The 15,736-nt window shown below is 32.8% G+C and overlaps 1 protein-coding gene across 4 annotated transcripts in view; it reads left to right on the forward strand.

The window, feature by feature from the left end:
* OGFRL1 (opioid growth factor receptor like 1) overlaps window positions 1-15,216 on the forward strand; it is a 36,800-nt gene extending 21,584 nt beyond the window's left edge. For 2 of the 4 annotated variants that reach the window (XM_074237315.1, XM_074237316.1), the window contains exon 7: window positions 18-8,676. In XM_074237315.1, coding sequence (XP_074093416.1) covers window positions 18-786 — 769 coding nt within the window. In that variant the 3' untranslated portion in view covers window positions 787-8,676. Of the gene's footprint in view, window positions 1-17; window positions 8,677-14,592 lie in introns of those variants that run through there. The other 2 variants (XM_074237317.1, XM_074237318.1) reach the window with 2 other exon arrangements.
* Window positions 15,217-15,736: the final 520 nt, after the last annotated feature.

Here is a 15,736-nt window from a genome sequence, read left to right on the forward strand (position 1 = left end):
TTACTAATCTCTTCCAGGTCTCAGCACAACTATTTAAGAATTACCCGGATTCTGAAAAGTCTTGGTGAGCTTGGATATGAACATTTTAAATCCCCTCTTGTTAAATTTATTCTTCAGGAGGCCCTTGTAGAAAACACTCTCCCAAATATCAAGCAGAGTGCTTTGGAATATTTTGTTTATACTATTAGAGACAGGAGAGAAAGAAGGAAGCTCCTCCGGTTTGCTCAACAACATTACATCCCTCCAGATCATTTTATTTGGGGACCTGCTAAAAAACAAAAGCCTGAAGGAAGCAAAGCAGCAAAGACACCTACATCTCCTGTCTCTGGTCACAATCTTCAATCTTCTATGCACAAAAAATCTAAGGAGTCTAAGAATAACCCCACAGCTGTTCATTTAAGTAGCAAAGCAGCTGAAGAAAATAAAGGAGAATTGAAAGAAAATGGAGAAAATGCAGATCAGTCTGAAATGGAGGCTGGTAATGAAGTTGCCAAACCAAGAAATAGTGAAAAGGACAGCAGTGCCGAATGTCCAAATTCCAAGCCAGAAAAAACTATTAATAATCTCTTAGATAAAAAAGAAAGTGCTGCTTCTCTGGAAAAAGGTGAGGACAGTGAATGTCAGAGCTTGGATTGTGAAAATTCAGGAGTTACAAGTAAAGGTTCCTCTGCTGAGGACAGCAAGAACTGCACTAGTAACTGTTCAGAAATCACACAAACCAGTTTAGGTAAGGAAAAAACTATTGTAGATCCCATCCCAAAGGACAAAGATGAGGTCAGATCTTAAAATCAGAACCTAGACATCTGCTTGTGACTCCTTTGTAAACAATTTTTGTTGTTTTCATTTTGGAAGTCTTAAGACAAGATGCATCAGATAATGCTTTTAGGCTTTCTTCAAATTCAGTTTTGTATACAGTTTATAACAGCTTTAAAATAACATACTTGGTACCTTGAAACCATTGTCTGTGTTTGACCTAGTTTTAGGATAGATTGCATTCTATAAAGGGAAAAACAAAACAGTTCTGTTGTGTTGTGTTAAACTGCTTCATCCTTTACTTAGTTTCTTTGAAATTAAAAAAAAAATAGAGGTTTTTGGTCTTCTCAGAGTTAGTCTGAAAGCAATTTGGTCTTTGGGGAGTACCTCAAAAAAAATCTCATTTTGAAAAATCTTCAAAGTGAAAAAGAATATTATTGGTTTAGTCACCCTGATATACCTAAATCCCACTTTTTAAATCTTTGTAAATTGATAAGGTAAGTTGCCAGGCAGCATTAAAAACTTCTCATATAAAGGATTATGTTGACCTTCAGCTTGAATTTGAAATAGAATGTTGGCTGAAGTGTAACTTTAAATTCTGTAGATTTTCTCTTAAATCATGCTATGTGTTCTTGAGTTAAGCACTTAATATAAATTTTGATGCCAAAGACACAGAGAAATTTTATTTCTGATGATGTTGAGTTTGCTTTTAGATATTAATCCTGTGTCTTTCAGATAATTGTGTATAATATATATGTGTGTGTATATACATATATACACACACACACACATATATATATATATATATATATATATAATATGTATACAAACACACAGAAAAACCGAAGATATGAATGAAAAGAGGGAATTTATTATCCTTAAAAACAGTCATGAAACTTGTTCTCCTTTACAAGGCATTTAACAGTATAAATATAGATATCTCTAAAAGGTGCCTTAAAAAAATCGATACATTGATGAGGTCCTCTATATAATGAAAAAGGACTGTGTGATTCCCCTTTATAAAGTGTTAAGTTTTGAACTGGAAAAAAAAGTTGAAATTCATTACACTTGGTTTGAATATACTTACAATGCAGGACACTGAACCATCTAAGATTTCATCTCTGCAAGTCATTATGCTATCAATACAGACTGCAAACCTTAGTAGATGGTTACATGAGTTGCTATAGATTAAACACATCATGCTGGTCAACATTCTGGTGATAAACATCTTCAAATTTAGTCTGGTTTTTACATAATAGAGACACAATGCACATGTATTTTTGAAACCTTCAAGCTTACCTTTAAAGATCTGCTGGAAACTGAGTTATACTTGCATAGTCTTTACAGATCTAAGGGTAAACTCAACACCACACGAAGTCATTGAAGTAGGCTTTTCATGAAGATTTTAGTATATATATATATATATATATATATATATATTTACATATATATGTATATATATATATATATATATCTTTCAAAAATCTGTTTGACTTGTTTTTAATTGGGTTATTTGTAGAAATTGTGAGTAGAAAAGGAAAACTCATAATTACTAAGAATTTTAAAGCATGAACCTTTATTCTTATCAATGCATATAACACTTTTATTTTACTCATTTCTTTTTGGAAAGAGGCTGTTTTCCTTATTTTTCCTTTGTTTTTTATTTTTTTGCTAGAGATGTATTAAAAGTTATAAATGCAGGAAAAAAATGCTTAAATATGTACTATTTTGAATTCCATTGCATGTGTTTCTTTTAATACTCTTTTTTCATGTTATTTTTTGAGGATCTTAGTAAACATCAACTTTCCTATTACTTTCCTATCTCCACCAAATTCCAAAGTTCAATGAGTAATTAGAGATATATTTGATTTTATTAGCAAGTTTTATTTTTTGAAGTTTAATTGTAAATTTTTTATAAAAAATGCAATCTCACATTAGTAACTATCATCAATGAATCATGTCATAGTTTTCTGAAATATGAATGGTGATAGTTCTTTATAGCATGATAAGTATTATTTTGACTGTTTTACTAGTTTAAATTTTGTAAAGTGCCTATTTTTGCTTTCTCTTATTTTATGCAATGGTCCTATGATTATATTGAGCTTTTACATATCCCTTTCTTGATTCTATGCAGGAAATATATAGAATAACATGTGGTGCCTAGCAAGAACCAGGGCTTTGTGGTTATCTCATACATGCTGTATGATGTGAGCTGGGGGAGAGGAGAGGCTCCAACATTTAATTGTTTGTTTGATGGTAGATAAGACAAGGACAATGTTGATGAATAATCTTTAAGAGCTTATTAAAATAACAGATTTATTCAGTTGTTGAATTGCATTTTGGACACATGTTCCTATACTCAGTGTTAATAGCTCTGTCCTCAGAATATTAAGTAAACATCTAATATTAGTAATCAAAGCAAAGTTATTAAATATTAATTTATAATAGAATATAGACTTTTATTTAATAAAGTATAGAATATCTTAATTCATTGAGGTGGATACAGACTTTAAACTGTCCACTGCAATAATAACTGACATTTACCTGGCACTTTACAGTACATTATCTTTTTGATCCCATTGACCACCTAATGAATTAGGTAACTACAGATATGATTATTCCCTTTTTATAGATGAGGAAAATAATGCTCCTAGAGATAAATGACTTGTTCATAGTCACACAGGTAGAAAATATCAGAGGCAGGATTCAGGTCTGAGTCTCTCCTGATTCTAAGTCCAGCACTGTCCATTACTCTTTAAAAATATTTTTCTAATTAAGAGTTCCTTTTCTTGTATATGATATTGTCTAACTCGTTTCATGAAATTTTCTAATACATAGTCCTACAGAGAAAACAGTTTCTTCCACATGGATTCTGGTCTTCCTCACAGGAGGGGCTTTTTGAAATGTGTAGTTAAGGTAAAAGAGGATTTTTGAGAGGAGAATAAAGGCTAGTGAGAGAATATAATTCCTTTTGCAGCTGCACAAAGTGCCAAATATCTTGTATTTTTTTTAATCAAGAATTCTCTGTGAATTTTAGGAGCTTGTTTTATAAGATATGCAGAAATGCATCTCTATATTTGAAACAGGATTCAGTCCTGTAGGTCTGGTTTTATCATCATTTATTAAAATACACATACACAACTATTGTGATTACTAAGGCATATTGAAAAGCTATTATTACCAAAAAATTCAGTGAAGCATGTCTAAAGTGCCAAGAACATTACTGAGCCTTTGTGATTTATTGTCCTTATCCTGTACCTGAGGCTACAAGGATATGCCATCAGATATTGATATAATACTAACTTGTATTTCATTGCAAATAGATGTAATACTGCATGGATTATTCTAAGACGTTTGTGATAATTTTTTCCATTTCACTTTTTTTTATATACTGGAAATGAAAAATCTATACCATTAAACAATTCTGCCATTCACCATGTACCATTTTGGTGATTGTTTCCATAAATAACTTCCAAGGAATTCAATTAGAGATTTTAGTGGAAATGTCAGTTTCCTCATAATCAAATGTATTATGCACTTTAAAAAATACTCTTTTAAACTTTGTTTTCAATTCATGTTTTTATGTAGCTTTTTTCTTTTAGTCTTTGAAAGAAAATACAACCTGTGACTTCAGACTAACACAATCATTAAGGAAGTTAAAAGCAACTTTTTTTACAAGTAGAGATACTTCCAGCTAGCCTTTTTATTAGTCATCACAGATTTTGTTGAACACAAATATGTATTTTTCTGAATTCTTTTCTGAATAACAGTTTGATTTTTTTGGCAGAATTGGTGGAATAGAAATTAAGTGTAGTATAATATGTAGAATTGTTTTAATAAGTTTAGTATGGAAAAGCTTCCTATTAATATCAAAATTGGTAAAAGAAAATTTAGTGTTTCTTTAAAAATCAAATTATGCTAAGTCAAAATTTTGTAATAATTGTCTTATCTAAGCATTTTCAAGAATTTATTTCCACCCCAGAAAGAAAGGACAGTATGAGCTGTTCTGTCTTGCTTTGTACTGGCAGCTGTCTTATTAGACTTCATCTTTCTTTGGGGGAAATTCCTACTTGATTCTAGGAATAATGTCTCTCCTTATTTGGCAACAGATGTAGTCATTAGACAGTGTCCAGGTTGAAATCAAGCACTCTAACTTGTCCTACCAGAGCATAATCTAAATACTGCAGTAGAAGAAGTTACAAACACAATAATATTTAAAATTTAAGGAGATAGATCCAGGATGCCATCTTTGAAGCTTATTACAGCTAGGATGACTTATATTTCAGATTGCAGTTGTAGTTGTAGAGAAAGTTGATTGTCAGTGAAATACAAAAAATCTGGGAATTCAAGAACAAGGGAGCGTATGTTTTATTTACTCATTCTTCTTTCAACTTGTAATTCTATACTGCTTATTTCACTAACTGACTTGTGTGGGTAATTTCTGGGATGACAGTGAGATTTTGTCTGCCTGCTCTTTCACAATTCTGAATATCCCATCTACTCAGCAAAAAGTATACAGGAATATTCCATGTTTTTTTAAAATCACATATGATTGAAGTTAGTAATGATTTGCTTATAAACAAGTATTCCTAGAGGTTTCCAGATGTGCCTTACATAGTGTAAGCAGTTTTCATTAAGAAGCTGACACTTTCATTCCTTTAGAAAAGAAACCATATATAATGATATAAAAATAATAATATTTAGAATCATGAATGAAATTGATTTCCATATAACTTATTGTTCCTTTTTTTTTTCTTTTGGAGAAATGGCCTCTTGGTGAGACTTGCATTCATCCAAAGAGGGAAAGGGGAATTAAATGTATTTTCCATAAAGTTAAATAAATATGTTATTTTGGGGAAAGTGTTTCAAATAAAAAAAAGCATAAACTATTTAGTGTGTTAAAAACTATATTGGATTTCTATTAATTAGCATATTTTATTTTTAGCTTTCAACACCTATCTTAAATAAATATGAAATATCAAATTTTTGTACCTGCTGTTGTAAATGGTACATGGAGGTAGGAATGGAAAACTCTTTTGATTAACATATTAGAAGTTTGGCTCTAAGAAATTGTTCAAGGCATCTAAAAACAACTTTCATAACTGCTTTGACAAACTATGATTGCATGATTAAATCCTGCTTTCCAAGATAATGATAGTACAACTAATAAAAGAAATACTAATATCTCTGCTTTCTTTCTGTCTTGTTGACTCCTCTTTTTTGTTGGTAAGGAATTTTTTATTTTAGTAGATTATATATGAGCTGATGAAAATATATTCATTCCTAAATTAAAATCATCCCATTAAAACTGCAGATTTCATACATTTCACTCTACCTAAGGCAACAAGCTTTGCCTCAACTGAATTAAATGTCTTTCATTATGCCTATATATACATATTTATATATATAAATATAAATATATACATATATATAAATATATGTATATATTTATAATGAGCAGTTTGTCACCATCTTTTCATTTGTAGTCTACTAAGGTCAATGTGACTTTTGTTCTACAAATTAAAGTCTACTGAGATCAACGTGACTTCTGTTATACAAATTAAAATTGCATGTAAATAAGTACTCTAAGAAATATATGCCGTATAATTTTTTGTTGTTGTTTCTGAGTCAGAACTTAATTTGGCAGTCCTATTGCAGTTTTTAAAAAATCAGTAAAATGATTCAGTGTGCTTTAAAAGTGGAAGTGGAAGGGCAAAGGTTGCAATTGCTGTAAGTTCTCATCATTTAATCAAAAACTTTTATATATCTATTTAAACACTGAAATTTATTTATTGCATTTTCATTCTTAAAATTATGGAAGAGATAGTTTTAGTACAAGGAAGAAGGTTTGCAGGACCTTAAAAAAGTAATGTTACTTTTATAAGCTTCTGTCCCCAGGAAACCTTCCAGTTTTTCCAGGGTGGGTTGAATTAGTCATTTGGATTTATTGGGTGCTTGCAGACTTTACAATTTAATGTGGAGGGGAGGAGAAAGTAACCACTTAATATCAAAAAATTAATTCACATTTATATATAACTTTTAAAGTTTACAAGATACTTTCCACACATTGGTCCTATAAGGTAATATGATTATCCTTATCAAAAAACCAAGGTCCATAGAAGTTATTTTCTCATAGTCTTAAAGCTAAAAAGTATCAGAACTGAAATACATATCCACGTTTTCTCTCTCTAGTTGTTTGTCGAGTTTAGTTTGTGTGTGTGTGTGTGTGTGTGTGTGTATGTGTAGTGTATAGCCTTTGACAGTTTAGTAAAACTATGGACCCCCTTTGAGAAAAAAGTGTTGAAGGAAATATTAAATTTTAATTAGAGGTTAAAGAAAATAGATATTTTTTAACAGTTCAAATTCACAGAATTCTCCACCCTGTAATCGACAGACCCCTTGAGGGGCCACAGACCCCTAGTTAAGACTTCCTGCTATGAAGATGGTAAGCCTGGAGAGGGGAAGACTTGTTGGTGTGTTGGGGGTGCTGGCACATAGAGAAATAGTTGCACTTATTTAAGAATTTGAAAGGTTGGGGATATGGACAAGAGGTTATATTTGCTTCATTTGGTCTCAGAAAATCAGAGTAAGAACAATGAGTGGAAATTACAGAGAGGCAAATATATACTTGATTTTTTAAAAAGCCCAACAACTTCTAACAATGAGAACTACCTAAAAAGTTGAATAGCCTTCCCAGGACTTGAAGGGTTTTTCTCATGGACAGGTCTTACATGTCCAATTGTTGGATATTTGCAGAGGGATTCTTGGATCTGAAAGTATTTGGAGTAGATAGCCTCTAAAGAAACCTAATATAGAAATGTACATAACTATCATAACCAACTATATACTTGGAAGCAATTGTTGCCTTTATTAGAACTCGGAGAGGAAAATCTTGAGTTCTTGAGTAATGTTCCTCAAAGTTGTGATAGTTACTAGTATGGTGATATTAGTCTGAGAAATCATGAAAATAGAAATTTAGAATTGCCTTATATTAAATCTACCCTACTCCTTCCCCATACCCACTTACTGCTTAAGTAACTAACTTCAGTAAGGCAAGTTTCACTTCTCTTTTCCTATGCCAATAAACTAGGTTAAATAACACATTTCTGCAGACAAAGTTGTCTGTAGAAAGGAAGAAGAATTGAGAGTCTGATGTAGTAGTCTGTTTTGAATTCAGATCTTATATCCAGCACTTCATAATTTTGTGACTTTAAATAATTCTCTTAACCTTTGCACTCAGTTTCATAATTGGTAAAGAGGTTTTAAACTAAGTGACCTCTAAGTCCTCTGCTATCCTTAAGACCTATGTTCCTAGGTAAATACTTTTTCAGAATGCATATTAGAAACAAAATAATGATCTCTCACACTTCTAAGTTAAATGTATATAAAAAATGGACAAATCTAAATCACTGTGTTTACTATAAAAATTTGGGGTATAAATGAAGACAAATTACTTATACCCTTAAACTGATTTCAAAAAGGTATGTTCCCTAAGTGAGATAAATTGCAGGCTAAATCAATTTACTGTTCCATTTTGGAAATGGTAATGTGTCATATTTATGAATTTCAGGGAAAAATGGTAGTGTGATTATTTTTAAAATGCACACATTTTTATTTTTCAGTGGCAAATGTGTTGCAGTTGATTGGCCTGCTCTGTACTCTGTATTTTCTTGCAACATAAAATTACAGAATGCCATGCATGCGTGTTAGCACCAATACCATATATATGTGGTAGAACTTGTAACCAGTCTCTGGATCTGTATGGTACTATAAAATACTTATTTTATAATTCTGTAACTGTATGGCAGTGTTATGCCAAAAATGTATAAAGAGCAATAGTTTCTGTTGCCTTTTTGCTAGATTTTAAAATATTGTTTCCAAAATAATATATTTGGAGTTCTTTTCAAGTAAATATTTTTAATAATTGCCAAAATTATATACTGTAATAATGATAATTATAATAAAAACCTTTTCAATTTAACAGCAATGTTTTAATATGGTGTTGGAGAATATTATATTGGTCTTGCATGATTAAACTTATTTTTGAAGAGCTAAATTATTTTTGACTATTTTTCCTGTGTCTGACACATGATTGTCCTTAGTTTCCATTTTGCACAATCCAGCTCTTTGATAGTAATTATTCATTTTTAAAACTTAATTTTTAATAAGTTATGCAGCAGGGAGGATAGAGAGTCAGCCTGGAAAATCTGGGTTCAAATCTTGACTCTGACCCTTACTATCTGCCTAACCTGCAAAAGACTTTTAATCTTATAGTGCTCTAGGAATTCTCTAAGATTATACATTGTAGAAAAGTTGCTGATATGCATTATTAGAGGGAGTATCCATTTTTTCCTTAGAGTTCCCTAGATTAATAAAATTACAGGGTTAGTTCCTATACTAGTAAGAATACCAAAAATGAACAGAATAAGTGCAAAGTTGAGTAGGGGAAAGTATAGGAAAAGATGAGTACATCTTGCATCATATTACATCTATGATATCTTAAACTGTGCAGTGAAGCCTTGTGAGAAATGGTTGTTTTGTGTACTGATTGGAATAATCAAAATAGTGCACTTGTACATTTCACTTCTGTTATATTATTTGAAATCTGTGGTCATGGTTAACAAGTGTGTGTGTGTGTGTGTGTGTGTGTGTGTAGGGTGTATATCATAGGACCTGGAACTGAACTTTCAATGTGTGATCCATAATTGATGCACAGGATTAATTGAATGGGATAAAGGAGGACTCTTAAGTTTTTTAAGGGAGAAAAATATTTATAATTTTTTCTTTTTATCATCACAGCCTAATGGTGTCTAACCTGTAGAAAATATTTTAAATTGATTATTGGATTCGAGTAGTTGAAAATGTCAATTCAAAGATTAGAGATAAGTGATCAGAAAGGTAAAAGGTTATGTCATATTAATAAGTGACTACTAGGTATAACTACAATATTTTCATATGAGAAAGTCATAGGTTGGGACCTTCCCATAGTTATGTTTCAAAAGTAAAATGCCTATGTTTATTCTTTTTTTTTGAAGTAGCCTTATCAGTGTTAATAGGAAGAGTAGGGAATAAGCATTTTATATAACCCTGTGACTACTATGTGCTAGACCCTATGGTAAGCACTTCAAATTTCATTTCATTTGATCCTTACAACATCCTTGAAAAGATTAACCTTACTGTTATTCCCATTTTACAGTTGAGGAAACCAAGATAAATGGAAGTTAAGTGTGACTTGTCCAGGGTCACACAGGTAGTAAGTGTCTGAGTTTATATCTGAATTTAGATGGTCATGATTCCAAGCTCAGTAGTCTATGTACTGTGCCACCTTGCTGCCTACAGAGGAGAGTTAGAATTGAATATTGCTTCTGGCAGGCTAAAAGTCAAAAGAAAACTTAATTTTTGTATAGATCCTCTGATATCTGAACTCTGATATCTTAATTCTTCCATGTTGAAATGGCAATTTTAATTTCAAACATTCCAATAATATATTAATTTCATATCCTGGGGAGACCACTTAAATGCTAACACACTTAAATAATGAGTCTCTCTAATTAAAACTTGGAATAGGATGATCCACTTGACTATTTACCCACCCTTGAAAGTCAAGACTTTTTCTGTTTAATAGGAGGAATAAAGTAAGTTTTAAAGAAATGATAATTCCTCAATGAATATTCTTACTTTTCCTGATAATTTCCTTACTTTAGTAATTTGGAGAGAGTGGTGGCATAGCAGATTAAAGTCCAGTCTTAAATTAATAATGACCTGGTTTGAGTTCTGATTCCTGCACATATGTTATGTCATCACCAGGATGCCATATACTAGATGGAGAGCTGGGTTTGAACTCAGAGGACCCGAGTTCAAATGCAGACTCTACCACTCATTTCCTCTATGACCTTGGGCTCTGAATCTTACTTTTTTCATCTATAAAATGAGAGGGTTGAAGTGAACTATCTTTGGTTTCCTTCCAGCCCTACTGTGAAGTTCTCAATGTACTTTTAGGCATCTTTCTAAGACTCTATGTTACAGACAGGTTTCTGATATTCAGCCATGAAGACAATTTTCATGTTCAAAGTTCCCCACACTAATAAAATCACCAGTCCAAACCAAATAATTAAATTGATTTCTATCTAGAGATTTAACATATTCTTTCTCTTCAAAGGAGATAGAATAAGTCAGTTGAACCCTTTCTTCATTTTTTCTTTAAAATTTTCTGTTGATAAATCAATTGAGAATAGTAGCATTTTAGCTAATCTTGACTTCTGAAATTTGAAGTGGGTTCAGGTAACCACAATAGAATTACACTCTGAGAGCTAAGAGTTTCTAAATAGAAGAGAGAGACTGATCTTAGAGATGAGGAAAGCAAAATTTAGAGTGGTTATAAGCAATTTTCTCAAGGTCATGCAGTTGATTGGCTGATTGATAGTTGTCTTTTGTTTTCAAAGAGGACCAAAATGACATCACTATGTTAAAGTCAAGGTATATAGTGTGTCTGACTGTTTTGGCCTCAGAATACTTTGCCACAAGTGGGATACAAATATTCCATGTGAACATTTGGGGAGGATTTTCTAAATTTGCACATTTCTTTAAAGGTGTTGCCATTCTCCTTTTCTCAAAGAACATAGCATCTCCTCTACCGAGGACATGCCATGCTGGGCAATGCTTTGCCAGTGTGTCCCATGTCATATAATCAATTCCAAAGTTCTTCAGAGGGACCGTGAGAGTGTCTTTGTATTTCTTCTGCTCACCATAGGAACACCTTCCTTGAGTGAGTTCTCCATAAAATAATCTTTTAGGCATGTGTACATTTGGCATTCAAGCTATGTGACCAGCCCATCAGAGTTGTGCTCTCTGCAGTAGAGCTTGAATGCTTATCAGTTTAGCTTAAGAAAGGACCTCAGTGTTCAGTACCTTATCCTTCCAGGTAATCCTCAGAATCTTCCTAAGACAAATCAAGGAGAAGCAATTCAATTTTCATGGTGCTGTTATACTGCTAAATTAGTGACCACATTTACACTAGACCATTGTTTCTGGTAGGCTTAATAATAGATATCATTTATATAGCATTATAAGAATTGCAAAGAACCAAGCATGTTATCTCATTTGATATTCACAACAACCCTGATATAGATGTTTTCATTATCTCCATTTTTATCAATGCAGAAATTGAAGCTAAGAGAAGTTAATTGACTTTTCCAAGGTCAAACAGTTAATGAGAAAGTATCTGAGGCTGGATTTTAATTCAATTATTTTTAACTCAAAGTTATTAGCTCTTTCAATTGTTCCCTTATAGCACCATCTACTTTATTGCCTTGGTTCTCATATTAGAGGACCTGAGTTCAAATTCAATGCTGATGCTGGTTTGTTTGATCTGAGATAAGGGACTTAACTTCATTGGTCCTCAGTTTATCTCTATAATGAGGGGGTTGAGCTCAATGACCTCTGAGATTCTCTATAAATCTACATCTATAATCCTGTAATTTTAACTCCAGTATAATTCCAACACATATTAAAGTATGGTTCATTTAATTATAAGGTTGGCATTAAGCAAACAGTAGAGTCTCTGAACCCAAGTTGAAATGTTACTGTTGTTACTCATGAACATTACATGCAGAGTTCTACCTGAAGACTTTTTCACTTCAATTATTCAAATATATTGGATGTCAATACTGGTGTCAAAGAAGTAAAGCTTTTATGAGTCGGGACTAACATTGAGGTACTCTAGGCTTATCTGGGTGTGGAGGTGACTTTAGGTTCTTGAAGACTGAGTCAACTAAGCATCATGTTCTGGATGGTTCCACCTTAGCTGAAAACCTTTAGAGACCGACCCAAAAGGACAATCTATATTTGTTGTCCAAGAACTGGTCTAGTTAGAATGCCTTCTATTACAGTTGATAATCAGATGATGGAGTTTCTATTTGTAGCCATTTATGAATACTCCTAAAACCTGTAGTGTTTATTATCTTTCTCTATAGAGGAAGTAAACACACAAAATAAAAAATAACAGCTTGTGTGAAGATTTTGAAGAAAATTGGGGTGGTTCTTTTTGAGCCAAGATACCATCTTATTGCCCATAAGGATGAATGAGAGAGTAGCCTAAAACACCAAGCCCTTTGAATAACAGTGACAGTTGCCTTCTCTGTGTGGATAGCTTGGTGATACAGAGAATAGAGCATCAGTCCTGGAGTCAGAAACGTCTGAGTTCAAATCTTTCCTCAGATATTTATGTGACCCTGGGCAAGTCACTTAACTTCAGTTCTCATCCATTTCCTTATTTGTAAAATGCAGCTAATAATAGTACTTATCTCCATCACTGTGACGATCAAATGAGATAATAATTGTAAAGTACTTTATATAGAACCTAGCAAATAGTAGGTTTTATATAGGTTCATTATTAATATTTTACCAGTTGAGAGAACCACAAGTTATTTCCTGCAATTTTCCACATTGGCATCAGCTTCTCTGAAGCAAGAGAATAATAATGCATTTGTAAAAAGGAGCACTGCATGGTATCTGTCTCTGGTTTCCTTATTGATATACAACCTATTTCTGAATCTTATTGAGTAAATTTCTTCACAATTTATTTCTAAAATCTTTTGATATTAACAAGAATGTTAAAACTTGCATATCCCAAGATGCAAGGCACCTTTGATGGTAGGCAGGATGCTGTCCTTAAATTCAGAAAGACTGAAGTTCAAATTCTACTTCTGACAAACTCTGACATAAGACTGTGGAGTGGGGGAGGCAATGAGCATTTCTTAAAGTCTACTATGTGTCAGATACCATTCTCAATAGGTTAAAAATGTCTTATCTGATCCTCAACAACCTTCTGAAACAGATACTGCTATTATCCTGAGGGTACTGAGGCAAAGAGCTTAAATAATTTATTCAGCTTCCCACTGCTAGCAAGTCTTTGAACTCATATTTTAACTCAGGTCTTTCTGTCTCCAGACTCAGTGCTCTATCCACTGGTCCACCTACCTGCCCTTGGGCAGGTTCTGGTATACTAGGTAACTCTGTAACAACAATAATAATAATAATAACAATAATAATAATAGTTATAATATAGATAATAATGATAAAAATAACAGCAATAAAACCCAACAGTTTTATAGCACTGTGCTAAACACTTTATAATTATTATTTCATTTGATCCTCACAACAGCCCTGGGAGGTAGGGTTATTTTTATCCATATTTTACTGGTAAGGAAACTGAGGCAAACAGAGGTTAAGTGACTAGCTTAGGGTCACACAGTAAGGGCCTGAAGCTAGATTTGAATTCAGATCTTCTAGAACGCAGGTCCAGTGCTCTCTAATATCTCACCTAGGATTCTAAGTTGCTGAGAAGTTGCCACTTGACTCTGGCAGAATGAATTCTTTATATTACTGAAATCATAGGTCCAGCCCAAAATAATGAATATTTTTATTTATAATTATGTACTTAGAAAATCCATTGTTTTCCTGTTTTCATGCTGTAACAAAAGCAATATCTAATTACTTTAAAATTGTTTCAAAGATGACAATACAGAAATCTTGTGTAAAAGTTTAGATTTTTTTAAAAATAGTTTTGAAATTATTCTCTATAGTTTGGTGAAGTTCCTGCTATTGGTGCTTGCCTGGAAATTATATGCACAAATATATAGACAAGAAAAAAGCACAAGGCTGAAGTCACATTGCTCAGCCAGGGAAAACAATGGAAGCATATGGCTGGGTGCTAATAATTCCCCTAGCAGCATATGACAGATTTGACTCTTGCCCTTGAGTTTTATTGTTTACATGTAACTTTTGCTCAGTGATAAGTCGAATTGGTTTTGACAGAGTGAATTTTTCCTTTGTATTCAGCTTTTAAATTACCATTCTTGGATGTGGGCTCTGCCACTTTGAATCCACAATGAATCCAGAAGACCACTCTAGCTGGCGATACATTAAAAAGGGCCACCTGAAAGCTTCCACTGATGGAAGAAGATGATAAAAGTATCTTCTTCAAGCATCTTAATTGTTTAAGAACAAGCGTCCTGCAATTCCAACTGCTAGCCAACTCCAAGGAGAGTTTGAATATCCTATTGAAATGGCATTTGCTGCTGGATAAACATCTTGGACTTTGCTATGAAAAATGAATGCTTCCTCTGTTTATTTGATATCTTTTTGAAGTTATTTAGGAGGAAAATTCATCAGGAGCTCATGGAATCTTAGGTTCAGAACTGAACTTAGCACCATATTGAGTTAATAACTGAATTCCTTACTAAAATGCAGTCTACTTTCTAAATTTTGTCACGTGTCTGTCCTTCAAAATGAGATCACCAAAACATGCATATCCCAATGTGAGAGACACACCTGTATAGTGTGGATAGAGAGCTGATCTTAGAGTTAGGAAGACTTGAGTTCACATATTACCTCTGGCACATACTGGCTGTTAGACTCTAGGCAGATATGATAAGCTTTTGGTTGTGTTAGATAACTGCAGAATAGGTACTAACTTAACAGGTTATAAAAGAGGAAACTGAGTTCCATAAGGGAAAAAATAAGACCCTGGATGTCAACCTAGATTCTCTGACTCCAAATCCAATATATTTTCCATTATATCAAACTGGAATCAGTTTCTCAATGTCTTATTTATTTTTAAATTTTTTTTAAAATTACAGTTTTAGTTATTTACACATTACTAAAATAGACTTGTTGCAAGAGTTAAACATAATCCTCCCTGCCCCCACAAAAATAAAAAAAAAACCTCATGAGAAATAAAGTGAAAGAAAGAGAAAAAAATGTGCTTCAGTTTGTGTTCTGATATCATTAGCTCTCTTTCTGGGATGGACCACATTCTTTATCACAAGTCCACCAGAGAAGTTACTTACATATTTTTCCACAGTTGTTGTTGCTGATTGTAATTCCTTCCATTCATTCCTCCCCACTACCATTTATTATATTTTCTCTCTCCTTTCACTCTGTCCCTCTTCAAATGTGTGCTATGGGGTAGCCGAGTGGCACA

The sequence above is a fragment of the Macrotis lagotis genome, chromosome 5 (genome assembly GCF_037893015.1).
Source record: "Macrotis lagotis isolate mMagLag1 chromosome 5, bilby.v1.9.chrom.fasta, whole genome shotgun sequence".
NCBI lineage: Eukaryota > Metazoa > Chordata > Mammalia > Peramelemorphia > Peramelidae > Macrotis > Macrotis lagotis.